This window comes from Gymnoscopelus braueri, assembly GCF_963280865.1.
Source record: "Gymnoscopelus braueri genome assembly, chromosome: 13".
Taxonomy (NCBI): Eukaryota; Metazoa; Chordata; class Actinopteri; order Myctophiformes; family Myctophidae; genus Gymnoscopelus; species Gymnoscopelus braueri.
Window position 1 is genome coordinate 19,137,326 of NC_137615.1, and position 22,050 is coordinate 19,159,375.

General features: G+C 45.0%; 1 protein-coding gene across 1 annotated transcript; it reads right to left on the bottom strand.

Moving 5' to 3' along the window:
• Positions 1–4,582: 4,582 nt before the first annotated feature.
• On the bottom strand, positions 4,583–5,194 carry LOC308099289 (heparan sulfate glucosamine 3-O-sulfotransferase 2-like; the record flags this gene model as incomplete). Its single annotated transcript, XM_080447996.1, has 1 exon — positions 4,583–5,194. The coding sequence occupies one exon, from the start codon at positions 5,192–5,194 to the stop codon at positions 4,583–4,585; it is 612 nt and encodes a 203-aa protein (XP_080304122.1).
• Positions 5,195–22,050: the final 16,856 nt, after the last annotated feature.

The window sequence follows — 22,050 nt, forward strand, 5'->3', positions numbered from 1 at the left end:
AGGTGTCGCTCTTACTTTTTAAGATGTGTCTTTCCTTTCATTTGGGGTATTCCTGAAAACCTTCATACAGTATGCAGAATATACAGACCCAGATTCCACGTCAGCCATTAGAATAGAAGCAAGGCAAAGCTCTGCTTATACCTTGCAGAACACTTGGAAATTGCAAGTGACATCAGAAAAGAAATTGCTACTCAAAAATAATGATTATGAGGATCAGGTAGAGCTTCCATTGTAAATGCAGAATGGGCAAAGAGTTCAGGTAATTTCCTACATCTAAGCCCTTGGCTAACAATATGTAAAAAGGACTACTAAATACTCTGCTTCCTGTCACCTTTTTTTCTTTTTTGTCATTGATTTATCATGATGAACAATATCTACAACTAGGAAGGTGCAAGGTATCCTTAATGATATAGCAATGTATGAAGTAAAATTTCTTCTGACAGCCATGAAAATGTAGCGTGTCAATTCATTTCTAGTTGTACATCGTCTCTACTGTCTTCCTCCATGAGCCTGTCGCTCTCTCTCTCTCTCATACATATTCATTGTCTACCTTTCTCCATCTTTCTGCCTGTCTGGGGCATGTGATGACAATGTTTTGGGACTGTGTGCAAGTATGAAAAGACACTGGGAAATGGGGTAATTGAGATATAATAAAGAACTGAGATTGCTTTATCGCGGTGCAACCAGTGACAGGCTATATGGAGACAAATCTTTGGACGTGAACATATCGAAAAGTAGGGTGGCATGTTGTCACCATTAGGACAAAAGGTTACAATGTTATGACAGTGACCAGAGTACAATAAGTAAGTGGTATAAGTAGTGAGAGCTTGAATCCCCTGTGCCCTGTGATTGGCTGAGATATGAGCGCTGGTTGGTTTTGTTTAACGTGATAACCTATTCCATCCATCACGGCTTGCCTACTCGGACAGTGAGCTCATCGACACACGAGGCCATCGGCTGCTTGTTGTGGGTACTTGCTCGCAGCGGCGTTTCTGGCCATCCCGGGACCCGAGGCGAGATCACCAACCGGTGCCATGGTCAGAATCATGTCAGTATCATAGTCAGAATCATGTCAGTATCATGATCAGAATCATGTCAGTACTACAGTATGTCAGTATCACAGTCAGTATCATGGTCAGTATCATAGTCAGAATCATTTCAGTATTATGGTCAGTATCATGATCAGAATCCAGTCAGTATTATGGTCAGTATGTCAGTATCATGTCATTATCATGATATTGACTTTTCTTTAAGTTAGAAAATATGAAACATTGCGGCTTTAGCATCCTACAGTAGCCTATATGACTGAGAAATCACATACAAAACTAAACAAAAACAAAAGCAGGTGGTGCCCTAATAGGCAACTGCCTATGCCTATAGAAATGCCCCTGCGAAGGAGAAAGAAGGTAAAGTCCGAGGACATCTGGTGGATAAGTGGAGAATAGAAGGTCTGAGGATTTGATGTGTCTGGAGAGGAGAGACAGACACAGGCTGTGACAGATTGATGACTGCAGTGAGCATTTGAATGTTCTTTAAAAAGCTTGAGGATTTCATTAAGCTGCCTTATGACTCTTTTTTTTCCGTGCACTGTCTGACATTGCCCATTAACAGTGGAGGTATAACTACTTCAGAGTCTCTCATAGTTCATGACATTTACAACAGACTGTTTGCTTCTTTGGTATTTACTTTGAAGGTTAGACTGGCCAGTGCAGGTGATTGGTTTAGTCTGTACAATGGAGACAGTACACAGTTTACTCCAATGTGTATCATAAAATAAGATGGTTTGCTGTTCCACTTGCTGAAGAATAAGCACCTTTATTTGCATCTCCAACACACTCACTCTCACACATTGATTCCCTTCCCCTATTTGCATGTACTAGGGCGTGACGTGACGTCGACACTGTAGAAAGACAAATACACAACGATAGCATGTGAATTCCTCAATTCTGATAGGATGTGCTTTGGAAGGTACCATTTTTAAAAAAGATAACACCACAAAAAAAACTGTTGTACCCATTGCCAGAGTACCCTTTTATACCCATATATGGAGATTTCTGTGTCTGTCTATCTGTGTCCATTTTATGCCCATCACCCGTGTAGGCTGGATTACAATTTTGACTGGGCCAGGTCGATGCGGTGCATGCACTCTCCCAGCCTTTACTAGCACCATAATACTGTGTTGATAATCTACATGGTGACAGCTAGTCGCAAGTCACGTCACCTCTGTAATATAATTCATGATTCCCAGGACCATTATCCATTCTCTTTTAGACTGCTTCAGGACATCTGACAGTAGCCTGCCTATGCCTCCTACAGACTACAGTACTTAACAAGTCGGTAGCTTTTGTAGCTTGGTAAAAGGTGCGAATGAGGCAGCCGATGTATCTATTGTTGTCGGATGAGCAGAATATTTTTTTCTCGCCTTCGTCTTTCAGCAGCTAGACTGGGCCAGAGCTCCATTGCCTGGCCGAGTGGCCCAACAGACGCTACGCTTCTGGTGCCCATGTATCGTGTTCCGTGTCGGGCATATCCAAATGAGTCTAGGCCAGTCTATGATGTCATATTATGTCACACTATGACGAACACTTTCAAGATTTTCAAGTGAGTCCTGAACCAGAAAAGGACGGGAGCCACTGGAGTATAATGCTCTTTCCATTCCATTTCTCCTCTATTTCTTTAGTATACAGCTACTGCCAGCCACACACCAATCAGAAATTCTTCAAATATAGAAATTTGCATTTTTTTCTGCCATATAATTCTGTTTAAATAAAAAATCTTACACTGTAGAATTCCCATAGACAGACTTATTTAGAACAGCAATTTTGCTGGATTTCATTGGGGAAATGAATGATTCGGCAACAATCCAAATGTACAGCCCAAGTTTCAGAGGCATGCTAAATTACGAATCAGAATCTCATTTCTCAAAAGCAATTAGTTCACCATCTCATTGCAAATTGCAACCTTTGAGCGCTAAATATTGCTGTGAAGCACATCAAATAGATGTGTGAACATTTCTACGCTCACAGTCACAGGTACGTTAACACAGGAATGGATCTGATTAGTGCTGGAGTGAGGCAAAAGTGCACAAGAAACTACAGTAGGAAGTTCTAGGAACACACAAAGTTATAAGTGCATGTGTTAAGACACACGCACACACGCAGAAATGACAGTATCGGCTCATCCAAAACTCTTATGCAAGAGAAACAGAAAGTTGAATTTCGGCATTAACAATGTATGTTTATATCCTCGCTTTCATAAATGAATGCCCTACTTTGTCATACTACTGTGTACACAAAAGTAGCAAAGCTTGTAGATCTGCTATTTTTGCTTTTCTTAAGTGAAATAAGTGTGCCTGTGGGTTTTATAAATATTGAACCAATGAATAGTATTAACAAGAGCTTGTGACTAAAAAATATCTACACTGAATCCATTGGAACACAGGCTCTTTTTTTTTACATTGTTGAAACTTAACAGTTTTGGACATATTAGATTTCCACCCGAGTGAAGATTATGGTCTAATACTGTAAATGAAAAATAAAAGCCAAACGCTGTGGAAAAGTTGAACTGATATGGCAAACACTCATCTGTTTGATCACATCTGTTTTTAGTTTATTATTACACCTGTTGTACTCATTAGAATGATTTCATGTTAGCTGTATGTATTCAGTAAACATATCACTTTTGGCTGTGAGCTTATGTAAACAATAAGGAGCTGAGCACAGTAGCCTACATTCTCATTTTCAAAGCAGACAACGTTTTTATTCACTTATTTGACATTGTACAGCCTCTTTACAGTATATGAAGACTATGGTCACTGGTTCTGATGAATATAATAAGCAATGTTTATTACAGATCTACTGATGTTTTGTGGTTGTTAATTACTGAGCGCTGGCTGCTCATGAACGCATATACTGTAGCATGATAATTTGCTATATGAAAACATTTCTGTGTATGTTTCTACCAAAGTGATTGATTTCTTTTGGTAGTAGCCTACTTTGTCTTTAGTGGAGTGACAAAAGCGGAAGGTGCACTCCTCGGAGCGCATATCTCTGCCAGGCCATGTGGCCTTCTCAGGGCTGTGTGAGTTGTGGGTTTTGAGTCATGACCCCCTCAGAAGTGAAAGTGCTTTTGGAGGTGCACCCTAGACAGGACCCAACAACAATGTTCAAATTTGGGTATATATAAGATATATGGTGTTTTCCGCACGCACACACACACACACACACACACACACACACACACACACACACACACACACACACACACACACACACACACACACACACACACACACACACACACACACACACACACACACACACACACACACACACACACACACACACACAGTCCCTGGCCTTTGGCCTGGCGGAGAAAACTAAGCATATGAGGATACATTGTGTGTCCGACTGATTGATTAGTTCAGAACAAGCTTCACTATTTATACACAACTCAATAACCTCACCCTGACAGTTCATCTTGTGACGGTAGCGTCACTTGAATTCAGACATTAATCGTGTCAGGCCATGAAAGAACCAGTGACTTTACCAAAGCAGCAATCGTGATATAGTATGCGACGTATTCAATCCCACCTGAAGTCATGCCCCACTGTCTCATAGAATTTGACATTGAAAGGCCTGTAAAAGTCTCGCAGCTGCTCAATGACCTCCTGGTCCATCTGCACGTGAGTCCTGCCCTTGGACTTGCCGAGGCAGCGTGGCTGACCACTGCTCTCTGGCTTCTTCAGGCAGGGGAAGCCTTTGGTTCTGTTGAAGTAGAAGTGCTTGTCCGTGATGATGCGCTTGATTCCCAAAAAGTCTTGCACGCGGGCCAGCTCCCCCGCCGGGTCTGTGATCAGCCGCTCTCCGCTCACAAAGTGCATCTGCGAGAGGCGGAAGTACTGAAGCCAGTTCTCCAAGTGCAGGATGTACATCCCGATCCGGATGGCGTTCCAGGAAGTGTCAACAAGGCCTGAACTCCTGTTCTTAAAGGCCAGTTCCTCAAATGCAGGGAGGTCGGGCTTCTTGGACCGAGTCTGTGTGTAGTCGGAGATGGCTCTAGTGACCGGGTTACGCACCACAACAATCAGCTTGGTCTCGTGGGACATGCTGGAGATGCGTCTAGGTGCCTCTCTGGTGACAAAGTAGCTTGGAGTCTTTTCTAAGGTGATTTGACTGTCTAGAGTCCGTGGCATTAGTCCCCTAGACAGAGAGAGAGAGAGAGAGACAGAGAGAGACAGAGAACGGAAAAACGATCAATCCAGGTACTATTTATAGCGATACTATGATGAAGACCTCAAGGAGAAGTTTAATCACTGACATGTAATAAATCACAATTACCTATATATTAGAGAGAGAGAGAGAGAGAGAGAGAGAGAGAGAGAGAGAGAGAGAGAGAGAGAGAGACATAATAGATTGAAGAAAGCAGAATGGATTGATTGGACATCTCAATCTATTGCCATTAACAGGAATCGAACCATCAACCTTTGAATTTACAGGCTGCAACACTACCTATAGTGCTATAGCTTTGTCCAGGCTGAGGTTGTCTGTTGAAGATAAAAGTGAACCAGTGAAAGCAGCCGATCTACAAGCTCAGAAACACGTTGCTATCTGAGAAGTTTTGAGATTGTAGATCGGCTATTTTCAGAATGAAGTATGTCATACATTGAAAAGACATACTCTCAAATAAGCATTTCAGGTTATCTTTAACAATTGCACTTGCATTAATTGACACAAGTAAGACGCGCGAACGCTGGAAGCGAACGCACATTGACTGAGGCTGCTATATTTCAACCACACTGTAGTAGTGCACTCTGCCGCACTCTGCCGGCTGTATACAGGCAGTGCAGCTGCTGGCATTTCAGCACGGATTTTCGAGTCACATGGGGGCGCGAGCCAATGAGAGCGTGAACACACACGGAAAGACCATAAATAAGGGACAGACACACAACCCAAGCACGGTGATATAGTAAGCTCCACTTGGTCGGAGGCCTCCTTCCGCGTTCGCAACAATCATGTTGTGTGCAATGCAACTTAAATGAAGTCTGCATCAAGTGAGGCTTGAACTGGCAACCTTGAGGTTTTAAGGCACACACTTAAGCGAGAAGCCATTGGAACAACAGACCTGACCTGGTGAATGAGAGAGAGAGAGAGAGAGAGAGAGAGAGAGAGAGAGAGAGAGAGAGAGAGAGAGAGAGAGAGAGAGAGAGAGAGAGAGAGAGAGAGAGAGAGAGAGAGAGAGAGAGAGAGACGGAATAGAGAGAGAGAGACACGGAAACATAATAGATTGAAGAGAGATGGAAGCAGAATGGATTGATTGGACATCTCAATCTATTGCCATTAACAGGAATCGAACCATCAACCTTCGAATTGACAGGCTGCAACACTACCTATAGTGCTATAGCTTTGTCCAGGCTGAGGTTGTCTGTTGAAGATAAAAGTGAACCAGTGAAAGCAGCCGATCTACAAGCTCAGAAAGAACGTTGCTATCTGAAAGGTTTTGAGATTGTAGATCGGCTATTTTCAGAATGAAGTATGTCATACATACTTCATACCCTCTCAAATAAGCATTTCAGGTTATCTTTATCAATTGCATATGTATTAATTGACACAATCATGTTGTGTGCAATGCAACTTTAATGAACTCCGCATCAAGTGAGGCTTGAACTGGCAACCTTCAGGTTGTGAGGCACACGTTTAAGGGAGAAGCCATTGGACCAACAGACAAGAACCTGTGAAAAAGGAGATCACACAGATGATACAGTTTCACGCAAATAGCTGAAAAATCCTGGGTTTAAGTGTTTTTCAAACTGCTCAAAATTGCGGACAATCTAAGGGCGGAGCTTACTGGTCAACGTGATACATGTGTTCCTCATGAGTCAAGGCACATGTGTAAGCAGGTTTAATGGCTGTCGGCCAAACGAGGCATGACTTTTGCCCGTTTAAAGTTTGCACTTTCAAAACATCGCTATAGCGCCCCCCTTTGACCAATTGGAGTAAGATTGGTTTCAGTAATATTTGGAATGACCCTCAACATTAACGCAAAGTTTCAAAGAAATGTGAGTCTGCATGTATGTGTTAGGGGTAGATGAATAATTGTCATAAAACTGCAATATTCATTGGCTCATTAAAGCTTCATTTTTTCACTTATGGAAAATCTTTTGCACAGGTTTGTCGGCATAGGTCCAAAGTTCATGTTCATTAGAAATATTGCGCGAATTAGAGACTATCTGTCGTTAGACGATGCAAAAACGCTGATCCACGCTTTTGTTTTCTCTCGGCTTGATTACTGCAACGCACTCTACTCTGGCCTGCCAAAGAAAACAACTGACAGATTACAACTTGTTCAAAATGCGGCAGCCAGAATTTTAACTAAAACTAGGATGAGAGAACATATCACTCCAGTTCTAGCTTCACTACACTGGCTCCCGGTTGTTTTTAGGATTGATTTTAAAATTATTTTAATAGTTTATAAAGCTCTAAATGGTCTGGCACCTTCCTACCTCTCTGACTGCCTAGAGAGATATGTTCCAAACCGGGCCCTCAGGTCTTCAAGTGCTGACCTGCTCGAGGTGCCTACAATGACATATAAAAAATACGGTGAAGCAGCATTCTGCTTTTACGGACCGACAGTGTGGAATAAACTCCCATTACACTTAACCCATTGATACCTGGAACGCTTCTGTGTCACTTTAGATGCCTTTGGCTATTCAAAAATAGCAGATATACAAGCTCATAGCGCGGCACCGAGTGCCGCGCTACGAGCTTGTAGATCTGCTATTTTTGAAAAAAAATCGTGAAAAAATATTTTTTATATTTTCTTCAAAAAACTGTTAGGATTTAGATTTTTTTAAAGAATCGCCTCAGGTCTTAATGGGTTAAGACAGGCAGCCTCTGTCGATAGCTTTAAAGCACAGCTCAAGACCTATTACTTCACTCTTGCTTTTAGCTGATTCTTTGGTTGATTTTTAATTCCTCACTGTATTGCCTATTTTAATGTTGTTTTATGCCTTTGCTTTTATTTTATTTTATTTTATTTTTGTTTGCTTTATTGTTAAATTGGTTCTAACTGTAATTGTATTCTTGCTCTGTAAAGCACTTTGAGCTGCATTTCATGTCATGAAAGGTGCTATACAAATAAAGTTTATTATTATTATTATGTGTAAAACGTTTCGTGCAGATTACTCATAAATCCCAGGAGGAGATAGGTTTTAACTGTTTTTCATATAATTCAAAATGGTGGGAGATCTAAAGGTCAGAGGTCAAAGGTCAGAGGGTGAAAGTTGTTCAGCATGAAGAGACGCATATGTGTATCCAAGTTTCATGGCTGTAGGTCAAACAGGGCATGAGTTGTACCTGTTCAAAGTTGGCATTTTGCTATAGCGCCACCTTTTGACGAAAGATTGTGAGAATTATTTCTTGATAGTTTTTCATGGCCATCTACCCTATGGCCGAGTTTCGTAAAAAGCGACAGCACGGTTCAGCCAGAACTGCGAAAAGTGGCAGAAACAGAATACAGGCAATATTAAAACAGGTCCAGAGCTGAGCTCTGGCCCCGTAATAAAGACGTGTGTAAACAGAGCCGTGTTACAATGCAACTTATAGAAAACTATCTTACAAAACCAGTCAAATTGTGCATTTTCTGTCAGAAAAAAGTTATACATCCAAGTAGGAAAAGTTAGCTTGGGAAAAACATTTGAAACAAATGGCATTAATATTTGTTTATGTAAGTTTTGCTTTCACTTCACTTTGAATAAAACCTTTGGGACAAATAGCAGAAAAGTTTTCATAATGTATATCAGTGGTTCTCAACCTGTGGGTCAGGACCACCCCCGGGGGGGTCCCCATATATCTTTTTGTGGGGGTCCCCCATATGACAGTGAAGTGGCAAATTAAGGACTTTTAAGATCCTTTTAATACCTCAAACAAAAAGAAAGAAAGAAAAGAAAAAGACCATTACTGCATCAAGAGTGATCAACAAACTATACTATAAAAACTGGTCAAACATATTGGCCACATTGTCAAATAGTGTAAGAAAGAGGGAACAACTGTGAAAATGGCTGATCTACAAGCTCACAACGCCTCGGGTTTATCTGTGGGACCAAGTCAAACTAAGTGTTTTTCAGTGTGAGTGTGTGTGTGTGGGGGGGGGGGTGCAGATATAAATTATAACATCATAAAACACACATTAACCACTTTAGCCCAACTTTATACCTCGGCTCTTTGAAAATAGCCGATCTACAAGCTCACAACGCGTCGCATCGCGACGTGTTGTGAGCTTGTAGATCTGCTATTGTTGGCTCAGCTGTTGGCCCAACTGCCCCGCTGATGGCCCGTTAATTAATGGCTGTAGAAAGGCTCTGTCTCTCCTCAGCTGTGGACAATGAGTCCCTGATTGGCCATCCACAGTCTACTCAACTACTAGGTGTGTCCACTCTCTGAAGGTGTTGCTCTCACAGGAATAGGCCTAATATGGACATGGCAATGCTAATAAATAATAAACCAAAAAAAAACACAAGGAATGGAATAGTCTAACCCCATCCCTCAAAAAATGCAGTTCGCTGGGCCCATTCAAAACAGCCCTAAAAACTCATCTTTCTGGAGGCCTAAAGAGGAGCTAGTACCAGTTTCCCTGTAGACAGACGACCCCCCCCCCCCTCCCCTTTTTCTGTACATATTTTTTTATTTTCTCATGCCTTTTTTGTACATAGTGGTATGTATTTTTTCCTCTGTATTCTTATGTTGATTTTTGAACTGTTTGGTTGCTACTATATATGTCTATGAAATTAATTCACAAAAGCATTATAAATGTAACTGTGTTGTTTTACATTCTTTTGCCTAATACAAATTTCAATCAATCAAAAAATAATGTCCCATTTCAGAAGTTCAAAATGTTTGGAAATATCGTTTGAAAATAGCAGATCTACCTGCTCACTATGCGTTGCAATGAGACACATTGTGAGCTTGTCAGCTGCTATTTTCAAATGGCCGATATATATAGGGCTGAAGTGGTTAGCGTATGTTTTGCAATAATAATCTACAAATAGTCTACAAAGTAACTAGTAACTAAAGTTTTCTTCTGAGATGTAGTGGAGGAGAAGTAAAATTACTGAAAACTGGAAATAAGTAAATAATACCTCAAAATTGTACTTAAGTACAGTACTTGAGTAAATGTACTTAGTTATTTTTACACCACTGGTATCTACTGTGTATATACTATATGATGTTATGGCAAAACGTACTTATAATCTTCAAATAAGATCACAAGAGTGAGAAAACAAGACATGATGAGAGCATTTCATTGAATAAGGATCCCTGAGAAACATCATCCTTCCAGCATGATGCAAGATGATGGAGTCTCACTAATATTTTGATACTAAAACACATAAATGTAATGAGTTAGAGCTGTGACATGACAACAATACCCTCTCTTTCATAGAGCACAACGTTCTGATTCACAGTCCTTTGACAATGCAGCCTGCCTGATCAAAGGCTTTTACCTTGATTACATCTGGCTGTTGGTCAAACTGAGAGAGACAGATAGCAGTATGCAGAAATAACAATGCCCTATGATTAACTGGAGTCATTTATTCATTATCTGATATTTATAAATGCTCTCAAACTATTCTGTGTCTGTGTGTGTGTGTGTGTGTGTGTGTGTGTGTGTGTGTGTGTGTGTGTGTGTGTGTGTGTGTGTATACATATATATATATATATATATATATATGTCACAGTACGATTGGAGAACCAGTACGATTGAAGACAGAGCGCTCGTTTTTAGGCACGGGGCTTCGGGGCGAGGCGGGGCTTTTCGAGACAGGGTTTATTAGCGAGGCTCGCGAGGAGGAGGAGAAGGAGGACGCGGCGCTGCGAGGCGGGGGTTTATTACGCGAGGCTCGCGAGGAGGAGGAGGAGGAGCCTCCTCCTCCTCCTCCTCCTCCTCGCGAGCCTCGCGTAATAAACCGTCCTCCTTCTCCTCCTCCGAGGAGGAGAAGGAGAACGCGGCGCCACGAGGCGGGGCTTTGATGCGACACCGACGCGGACCTGTCTTTTGTTGTTCCCCCCCACATAGCAACCAGGAAGCTACGCTAGGGGAACGCTGAACACGCGTTCACACGCACACGCTTGTCCATGACGGAGGCGCGCCGACTCAGCAGAGCTTGAGGCCGAGGAGGCGCGTGACCGGCCGATGCTCTGCTGAGTCGACACAGCGCCGTTCGAGTTGTAAACCGATAGGGACAGAATAGCAGGGGTGAAAGTGGGCCGGCACGGTCCGGAACGGCGTTCCGGTAAAAGATTAGGTGCCGGAACGCCGTTCCGTTAAGAAAAATTCGAAGGTAGTCGTGAAAATCCCATATTAACTCTTTGACTGCGGACGACGCGATAACGCGTCAAGTGCTACTTTGTCCAGTTGGCCGTCGACGCGCTCGACGCGCTGGACGCGCGTTCATTGTTTAATCTCTGATTGCGCTATGCTGCTTAATATTCAATGTTATTCTCGTTTTCCACTTACTTCACGGACATCTGCATCCGGTTTCATGGCCTGGATTCCGTTTCCGGTTTTTGATTTTTTTCCCCAGTCATTTTCGTCCAAAATAGGTAAATAAACGGGTTTTCACACGGTATAACGGACAAACGGACAGCTTCTCTTCTATAATCTATGGTCTGGGTGACGATCAGTCATCGCCGTCGTGCATCACAACGTAATTTTCGCTGATCAAAACAATCTGGGTGACGTCACATCCGTTTTCATGTTTTTCCTTGTCTAATCTATGAAGAAGGGTGAGAGAGACCCAACGACATGATCACGCTGTCATGTGCTGCTCTCTGGTGGCGGAATTGTGCTGGGTCTTTACATTATGTCCCCTTAAATTATTTTCATGAGAAAAATTCAAAATAAAAAAACACGAAAATTGCTGGCACTGGGGGAGTACTTTATGAAAATACTCTGGCAGTCAAAGAGTTAAATAACCTGCCACAGACCCATGGCCATGTTCAAGAAGAAAACATAATCTACTAACGTCAGATTAACATACACAATTATTACATTTTCTAATAAAGTGCTTTTGAATTGTTCCACTGTGTGTTTGTGTCAGCTTAATCCGTGCTATTTTAACACAGTGTTTATTTATTTTACGGAGCCGAGAGGAGAAGCGTCTCCTCTTCTCCCCAGCGAAACGAAACTGGGACTGGGATCAATTCACTTTGCAGCTTGGAGATTCGGTATAAAACGGATACGGAAACGGCCGTTGTCCGTGCCTATGTGTGTATGTGCAAATTACCGGATAAAGAAGGCGGGCTTTACGACGAATTAAATCCCACCAATGTTCAAAACATGTTTCTGGTTGGCTGACAGACTAGCATAGTTAGTTCTGATTGGTTCAACAGTATCAACACGTCTTTTCTGGAGAAAAAAAGAAAAGAAAAGAAACGCGAGGGGAAATAAACACTGTTTTGATGAAGAATGCAATTTTAAAAATAAATGAAGCACAATGCAACGAAAACTAACTGAGATGTTTAAGAGAAAAGAAGACAGAGTTGAAGAAGCTGACAATGTGGTTAAAAACAAAGTTTGTAGAACAACAACGCCCAGGTACAGTGGTGGGAAAAGTACTCAATTACTTAAGTAAAAGTATCAATACTGCAATGTATGTATGTAAAGCACTCTGTTAAAAGTTTGGAATTGAAAATTTACTTGAGTGAAAGTACAAAAGTATTGGTATCAAAATGTACTTAAAGTACCAAAAGTAAAACTACTAAAATGTTTGAAAATAGCAAATCTACAAGCTTGTGGAGCTTGTAGATCGGCTATTTTCAAATAGCCTAGGTATAAAATAGGGCTAAAGGGATTAATGTATGATTTATAATGTAATAATGTATATCTGCAAAGTAACTAAAGTTTTCAAATAATTGTAGTGGAGTAAAAGTACAATATTTGCCTCTGAGATGTAGTGGAGTAAAGTAAAAGTATAGACAATTGGAAATACTCCAGTAAAGTAAAAGTACCTAAACATTTTACTAAAGTACAGTACTTGAGTAAATGTAATTAGTTACTTTACACCACTGCCCAGGTATGAAGATCCAGAGCAGGTTGAGACACAGGGGGAGGAGGAGGAAGAGGAAGAGACCCTCCCAGAAGAAGTGACAGCAGGACCACCAGAAGCAAGCACAGGTGATGCTGCTAGCCCTGCTTACCCTTCTGTATGGAAACGTGAACAATATGAAGAGTTCAGGTCCAAAAATAAATGGCTGTACGCTCACAATGGAAAGCTAGGCTGTACCTCCTGCCATGATGTGAAGCATCTGGGTGTCCAAGCATCCCGTGGTGTCAATATTGCTGTTCAGTGGGCTGAGGGAAAAATAGGCCCAAATGGTAATTCAAGGGAATCCCAGCTTTCATCACTGCGCAAAAAAATGAAAGAACACAAGGACTCCACAGCACATAATGATGCAATCAAAATTCTTGAGACAGCAAAGAAAGACACACTTCTCAACATGAATGCCAGAAGTCAGCAGTCTGCATTTGAGTCTACTGCCAAGGTATTCAGGACAGCATATTATGTGGCCAAGAACAACAAGCCTTTCACAGACTTTGAAAGTCTGATAGACCTGCAGAAGGCTAACTCCTCTGATTTAGGGCGTGTTTTGCACAGCAAAACTGTCTGTGTTGATATAATTAATCATGTGTCATCACAAATGAAACAGGGACTTCTGAACAAGATAAAAGACACGAGGAGTAAGATCACAGTATTGGCTGATGAGTCAACCACTGTTGGGCACAAATCAACACTAATTGTGTTTCTGAAGGCTAGTGTTGATGGAGACACAGCGCCCATTGCCTTTCCACTGGACCTGGTTGAGCTGGATAGTCTGTGTGCTGCTCACATCAAGGAAAAGCTCATGGATTGTTTGTTGAAGAATGGCTTCACCATTGAGTTGCTGCAGGAAGTCTTCATTGGATTTTGCAGTGATGGGGCCAGTGTAATGCTGGGAGTGAAGTCAGGTGTTGGGAAGTTGCTCCAGGATGATTTCCCAGGCATTGTACTTTGGCACTGCCTTAATCACAGACTGGAGCTAGCTGTGGACCAGGCACTGGATGTGACAGGGGGAACCAAAGACTTCCAGTCCTTCCTTGACTGCCTGTATTCTTTATATAGCCAGTCACCAAAAAACACACGGGAGCTGAGTGAATGTGCTCACAGCCTACACATCACCCTGAGGAGGATTGGACGAGTGTTCAGTGTCCGCTGGGTAGCCTCTTCCTTCAGGGCCGTCTCTGCAGTTTGGGACTCTTTTCCAGCCTTGGCACAACACTTCAGTGAGGCATCAGAGGATGGTACAAGGGACGGCAGAGAGAGGGCCAAATTCAAAGGTCTTCTTTCTAAGTTGTGCTCCATCAACTTTGTGAAAAGCCTTGCAATAATGGTAGATGTTCTGACTGAACTCAAGAACTTGTCTGAAATTCTGCAGAATAGGAAGATCACTCTACCAAAGGCACATGACATCATGACAGCGTATGTCAAACGAATAGAAAGCCTCAATACGTACCCAGGACCACATGCAGTTGAGGCCAGCCAGGCAGAGGAAGCAATGGAGTTCAAGGGAGAGCAGTTAAGAGTTGGCAGGAGTCCTATCATTAAGTCTGCTCAGTTCATCCAAGCAGTGGCAGACAATATGAAAGAAAGACTGTTCACAACCACAGCAAACAGAGCACAGGCCAGTGTCGCAGCAAACCGAAAGGAGGCTTACAATAGCCTTATCAATCAAATGGCTGTTCTCAACCCTGACACATGGGACCACGAAAATCCTCGATTTGGAGAAGATGAGGTGAGGGCTTTGTGCCGTACCCTACATGTGAGTGAACATGAAGCCCACCTTGGGTTCACTGAGTACAAGGCAAGTGGAGGAAGAAGCATTCCCAACCAGATGAAGAAGTTGCTCATGGCAGTGGACACACTGGCCCTCATTTATCAACGCGGTGCAGCCCAAATAATGGGCGTAGAGCGAGATCACCGCACCTTTCGGCATTTATCAATATATCCTGACGTGGGCTTCATCCTACCGTACACTGAGATCTCACGTCTGGTCGAGACCAGTTGTTGACGTTGGCTGCGCCCGTTTATTCCATTCTAGACCTGCGGAGCAGCATTGTCTGACTGTCTGACAGGCATCTGGACACATAATCCACTCCTAAATGTATATCTACACACTAATAATTAATCCCTGTGAAAATATAACATTTTATAAAGTAATTTAAACAAACTGCTTTAACAGTCATTCAGTTGCATTGGCTATTTTAAAATAGCAGATCTGCAAGCTCAAAAACGGGTCGCATCGCGACGCGTTGTGAGCTTGTAGATCTGCTATTTTCAAAATATACGAGCGCTTTTGCGTCGGGACTCGGGAGTCCCGCGGTCGGGACTGCCGACGATCTTTTCATGGACAGTGAGGTGTACAAACTTACAGTAACTTGTCCTATGTTATGGAGTTATGTCATAGAGAGTTACGAAGTCTACAACCTGGCTGGGTTAAGGATATAAACCCGACGCTCCAATCTCTTATTAACGTGGCGGAATCACTGCCGCGGAATGACTGCCGCCCGTCCGAGTCTCACGGGGAATATCCTACATGACTGCTTGTGCACTGCTCGGTATGGGTTAAATAAATTAATATACAAACGTATTCCATTCATGGCGATGTGATTGGTATCATAATATGTCATTCATGTAGGCTACAAGCCTAAGTGACAAAGATTGTACCGCTACGGATTACATGAAAGACACAGTTGGGCGTGTGTGTGTGTGTGTGTGTGTGTGTGTGTGTGTGTGAGTGAGAGAGAGAGAGAGAGAGAGGTGAGGCGTGTGCGTGTGCGTGTGTGTGTGACTTGACAGGCAGCGAGGCGAGGCGATCGGGGGAAACTCTTTCTTATTGGCTTTTGATGTCTTTGGTCGTATTCTGATTCTTCTTCATGTCGTAAAATCGGGGCGTTTTGAGAATATTTAAGGGCGTGTTATTTAAATGACGCTCGTTTTCAGACGTGAGATTTATCAAAGCTCCGACCTGATGTACGCCAGGATTGGCTGTGTAGGATCCGTTGATAAATGTGACTTTGACGTTGGTGTACGCCGAATATATGGAAAAATATAAGCCGGTTTATACGCTGCGTTGATAAATGAGGGCCACTGTCTGCAAGCAATGCTGATTGTGAGCGGGGGTTCAGCTCAATGAACAATATCATAACTGACCATAGAAGCAAATTGTTAACAAAAAATGCAGCAAGCCTCCTCTTCATCAGCACTGTGGGACCACCATGCAAACAGTGGGATCCAATGCCTTATGTGAGGACTTGGCTGGGCCAAGGAAGAAGAGCAGCCCACTCAACGGGTTGCATGGCTCGCAGTGAATCAGAAGAGGATAACTACTTTAAGCCTCTGTGGGGAACGTTTTAAGTGTTCAGCTTCCATTCTCAACATCTTTTTGTTTCCAAAAACAGCACCAATGGGTAAACATATAAGCATGACAGTAAACTAAGTGTTCTCATTTTCTACACCACTTCTCTCTACCCCATACACAGAAAAAGCTGTTGAATTTGTGCTTATTTTTATTTTATTTTATTTGCTTTGATGGGGAAATGATCTTCAGAAGATTTTAATGTGCACATTGCAAGAAACATTTGGACTTATTTATGTTATCTACTTATTTCCTTTTAATTTAAAAAAGTCAATGTTTAAGTTATCTTCAGAAGATCTTCCATTTTAATGTGCATATTGCAAGAGACATTTGGACTTATTTTTGTTAATTTATGTTATTTTCTTATTTCCTTTTAATTTAAAAAAGTCAATGTTTAAGTTATCTTCAGAAGATCTTCCATTTTAATGTGCATATTGCAAGAGACATTTGGACTTCTTTTTGTTAATTTATGTTATTTACTTATTTCCTTTTAATTTAAAAAGGTCAATGTTTAAGTTATCTTCAGAAGATCTTCCATTTTAATGTGCATATTGCAAGAGACATTTGGACTTATTTTTGTTAATTTATGTTATTTACTTATTTCCTTTTAATTAAAAAAAGTCAATGTTTAAGTTATCTTCAGAAGATCTTCAATTTTAATGTGCACATTGCAAGAGACATTTTGCCTTATGTTCTTAATTTATGTTGGTTAATTGTATTTAATTTCTATTTAATTTAATTTAATTTCATAGTTTGATATTGAAGTTCTGTGTTAAGATTAACAATCTGTGGTACCATTTAATTTAATTGAGTTAACTGTGTTGAGTTAGAAGTAACTGTTGAGTTAGATTGATATTGAAGTTTTGTGTCAACATTAAGAGATTATTCTATGGTACTCTACACACACAATTTGGTTTAAATAAACTATTTTCTATGCATGATATCATGTGCTTGTCATTTACCATACCAGGCATTAAGAAATTGATCTTCAGGGATGCATGAATGAGGAAAAAAGCCTATGGTTATACCTATAACTTATAGGTATAACTGTGGCAAAATCTATGCATTTTACGAGTTTTGGGCCCCCCAAAACATTTGGAACCCTCCCAAAACACAGAAAGAACCCTCCCAAATCCGCCATATAACCACATTTTTTACATTAGTATAAACCCATTTTGTTTGAATATTTTATTAGGCAGAATTTTTTTTTTGTGATAATAAATTGGTAAAATCAGGCAAAAATATGAATTAAATAACATAACCCTAACCTAACTCCTAATCCTAACCCTAAAACCAAAATAAAGAAACCAAAAACTGGAGAAAAAAAACGAACCCAATCCGCCCAGAACCGCGGAAAAAACGGACCCAATCCGCCCAGAACCGCAAAAAAACGCACTCCCAGAAACGCACTCCCCCGGCCGCGCGGCCTCACAGTTCCGGCAAGAAAACTCAGCCACTTTCACCCCTGCAGAATAGTTCTTTTCATGGATCACTGTGTGTGTGTGTGTGTGTGTGTGTGTGTGTGTGTGTCAGGGAGAAAGTAAAACAAAAGCCAGAACACAATAAAAGTATCTTAACAGTCCTGCTTTCAATAAACCAAAAAAAGCATGAGCGCGTGCGCGTGTGTGTGCGCTTGTGTGTGTGTGTGTGTGTATGTGTGGTCGTGGCCATATATGTTTGTGCACAAGCCTGGCTTGTGGCTCCCTCTAGTGTTGCTTCTACAGAATTGCTGGGTGGGTGGTAAAAACGAGCGCGCTTTCTTCAATCGTCCTGGTTCTCCAATCATACTGTAACATATATATATATATATTGTAGCGGCCCGCTGCGGACTCTGTGTGTGTGTATGGCACTTTAAGGGTTGTCAGCCAATGATAGGGCCTTTCCGGGACTAGTACAGGAAGTGACGTGACCTTGTTGTTGTGTGTGTCTCTGCCTTGAGAATAACGTGTGGCTACGTGACCCTGGTTGTACTATGTGAGAGATTATAATAAAGAAAGAACATAACGGTGGATTACGTCTCAGCCTCCACTTCCTGGGATCGTTACACTGGTGTCAGAAGTAAACAAATAAATAAAAAGAGACTTTGTCGGTAAGGAGACGTTGTGTTTGTCGGGTGCTAGCTAGTTAGCTTCAGTCAGTGAGTTAGCTAGGCGAGCCGGTTAGCATGGATAGCTCCGTTGGGGTGAAGATAAAAGTGGAGCCACAGGACGTGGCTGCGTACGGGATACCGGGAGGGATGGACATGCCGCGGCTAGAGGAAGCCCCCCCAGCGTGGATGATTAACCATAACCACCGGGGAGGACACGCTGCGGGGGCCGGCAGGGGTAACATGTCTCCCGCCAATTTTACCGCGCCCAGCGGTTGCCATGGCGACGCCGACGCGCCACCGTCTGCTGGCTCGGTGAAGACGCCCAAATACACTGGGGGCTCGGATTGGGAAGCATTCCATGCCCAATTCGAACTGTTAACAGATGCTAGAAGGTGGACAGTGAGGGACAAAGCACTGCAGTTGGCTTTGTGTCTGGAGGGAGATGCTCTTTCATGCCTCCTGTTGCTGGACCCTGAGCAGCGACAATGCTACAACTCCCTGGTGGGGGGCGCTCAAGAGGCGGTTTGGAACGTGGTCTCAGCCAGCGCTCCTGAAAAATGCTGAGAGGGAAGTGCAGGAAGCCTGGTGAGTCGCTCCGAGGGCTGACTAATGACATTGAGAGCCAGGTGCGGGCGGGCATACGGTCACATGCCTGCCGAGGCACGGAATGAGCTGGCTACTGACTTGTTTGTCGGGGCCATCTCTCCCCCTGACCTGCGCATGCAGGTGCAGCTTTAGCACCCGAAGTCACTGCTCGAGGCGTTGGAGGCAGTTACAGAAAGGGAGAGCCTGCGGAGCGCTGCTGCCAGCAGTGGACACGAGGTGAGCACCCATGCGGTGAGGTCGGCGTCGGGATGCCCCGCCAGGGAGGAGGCGCCAGCGTGGGCGACGGAGATGACCGATCTGCTGAGGGTGGTGACTCTGCAGGGACCACGCGGGCCGCAGGTCTGCTGGTGGTGCGGCCAGCCCGGGCACATACGCAGGAACTGCCCTGCTGCTCGCCAGGTTCAGGGTCCGCATAAACGGGGATATGCGGACCCCTCGTCTCACCGCTGCCCCAACGTCGCCAGTCCAGGCCCGTCATCCAGCGGGGGGAGCCCGACAGCACAGCCGGGAGGGGGAGACTCCATTCCCCCCAGAAGGAGATGACAGCACCATGCCGCCTTCTCATCTTCATCAGCCAGAAGTATATGACAGCACCATGCCGCCTTCTCATCTTCATCAGCCAGAAGTATAGGACAGCACCATGCCGCCTTCTCATCCTCATCAGCCTGAAGTAGATGACAGCGGTACTCCACCTGTCGTGGTGGGGTGGGTCCGTGGGAGCTCCGGTGGTGGGGGCTCCTGCCACGTCGCTGTCTCCGTCCAGGGGGTGCCTACTGTGGGCCTGGTAGACACCGGGTCATCGGTGACGCTGGTGAGACCGGACGTTCTGCCCAGCAGGCTCCCATGGTGGGGAAGGGCTGCTGTGGTTATGTGTGGGGGGCAGACGCTTTCGCCATCTGGTGTGGGTGGCGGACGTGCAGGACTGCTGCATCCTGGGGCTGGACTTCCTCCAGGACACGGGGTGCCTGTTGGACATGGGGAGGGGTACACTTAACTTTCCGGGGGGTCCTACAGTTGCCATGGGCCCTCTAGCTACCGGCCCTCTGCCCCCTGCCCGGTCTGTCCAGACACTGAAGCTGCCCCTCGTCGTCCCCGCCCTCCCTGGCTCCTTACCCTACCCCGACCCCGTGCTTTTGCTCATATCCCACGGTTCGCTGCCCCGGTGAACCTTCCCCTTGCCTTCCCCGTCCCTACACCCCCGTTCATGTGGCCAGGTTACCCCCCCTCCTACCCCGCCCCCCTCCCCCAGCAAGGGGGGAGACTGTGATGTTTACTGCTGGGGTGGGTCAGCCCCCGGCAGCACCCGTGGCCCTGCCCAACGCCCCCCGCCTACAGCTGTCCCCCCTGGCCCCTGTGTTTGCCCCTACACCCGCCCCCATGCCCCCCAGCTCCCCCCCTTGCCCGGTGTGGACTCCCCAGGTAGGGGAGGAGACGCTGATGGCCACCGGGGACCCCCGGTGCCAGTCAGCAGCTATAGCCCTGCCCGATAGCCCAACGCTCCTGTCCCCTCACCTGTCCCCTGTCACTCCTGCCCCCCCCATCGGTCTAGACAGCATACAAGTTCCAGCCCCTTCCCTGCGGTTACGGGGGGGGGACGGTGGAGGAGAGCTGTCCCGGGGGGGAGGGTTGTGGAGAGTTCCAGGACAGCTTTGCAATGAGCGAGAGTGAGGTGGGGAGGACTCACATGGCACAGCATGTGATAGACACTGGACATGAGCGGCCCATCAAGGGCCACCCACGCCGCGTCCCTCTCGCTCATCAGCAGGCATGTGACAAGGCCTTAGATGACCTGCTGCAGGCAGACTTCATTGAGCCGTCCGACAGCCCCTGGGCGTCGCCTGTGGTCATGGTCGCAAAGAAGAATGGAGACTGGCGATTCTGTGTGGACTACAGGCGGCTGAACGACGTGACCACGAAGGACTCGTACCCCCTCCCTTGCATCGACGAATCCTTGGACTTAGTCACAGGGTCCTCGTGGTTCACCACATTGGATCTTAAAAGCAGCTACTACCAGGTGGCCATCTCCCCTGAATCCCGCCCCAAATCGGCTTTCTGCACTGGCCGGGGTCTGTGGCAGTTCAAGGTCCTCAGCTTCGGGCTTTGTAACGCCCCCGCCACTTTCGCCCGGCTAATGGACAAAGTGCTGGCTGGTATCCCTCGCCAGGAGTGCCTGGTATACCTGGACGACATCCTGGTGCATGGCCGCTCCTTCGAGGCAGCCCTGAGGTCCCTGAGGGGAGTTCTGGAGAGAGTGAGGGAGGCAGGTCTGACATTGCACCCGGAGAAGTGTCACTTCATGAGGAGGAAGGTGACTTTCTTAGGGCACGAGTTGGGCGCGGAGGGTATCGGCCCCATGGACGAGAAGGTGCGGGCTGTGGAGGAGTGGCCCACCCCCCGTGACCAGGGTCAGTTGAAGAGTTTCATCGGCCTGGCCTCGTACTACAGGAGACATGTGCAGGGTTTTGCCACCATAGCGTCGCCCCTATACCGGCTGTTAGAGAAAGACAGAGACTATGTGTGGTCCGAGGCGTGCCAGGAGGCATTTCTCGGCCTGAAGCAAGCCTTGTGCGAGGCTCCGGTCCTCGCCCCGCCCGACCCCGCACTGCCCTTCATACTGGACACTGACACTAGTGGTGTGGGGGTGGGGGGTGTTCTCTCACAGCCGTGGCCGGAGGGAGAGAGAGTGGTGGCATACTTCAGCCAGAAGCTTAATAAAGCTGAACGGAACTACTGTGTCACCCGCCGGGAGCTCCTGGCAGTAGTACTTTCTATCAGACACTTCAAGTACTACCTGTGCGGCCTCCCCTTCGTTACAAGGACTGACCACTCAGCCCTCCAGTGGTTAATGACTTTCCGGGAGCCAGAGGGGCAGGTCGCCAGGTGGTTGGAGGAGCTACAGGAGTACGA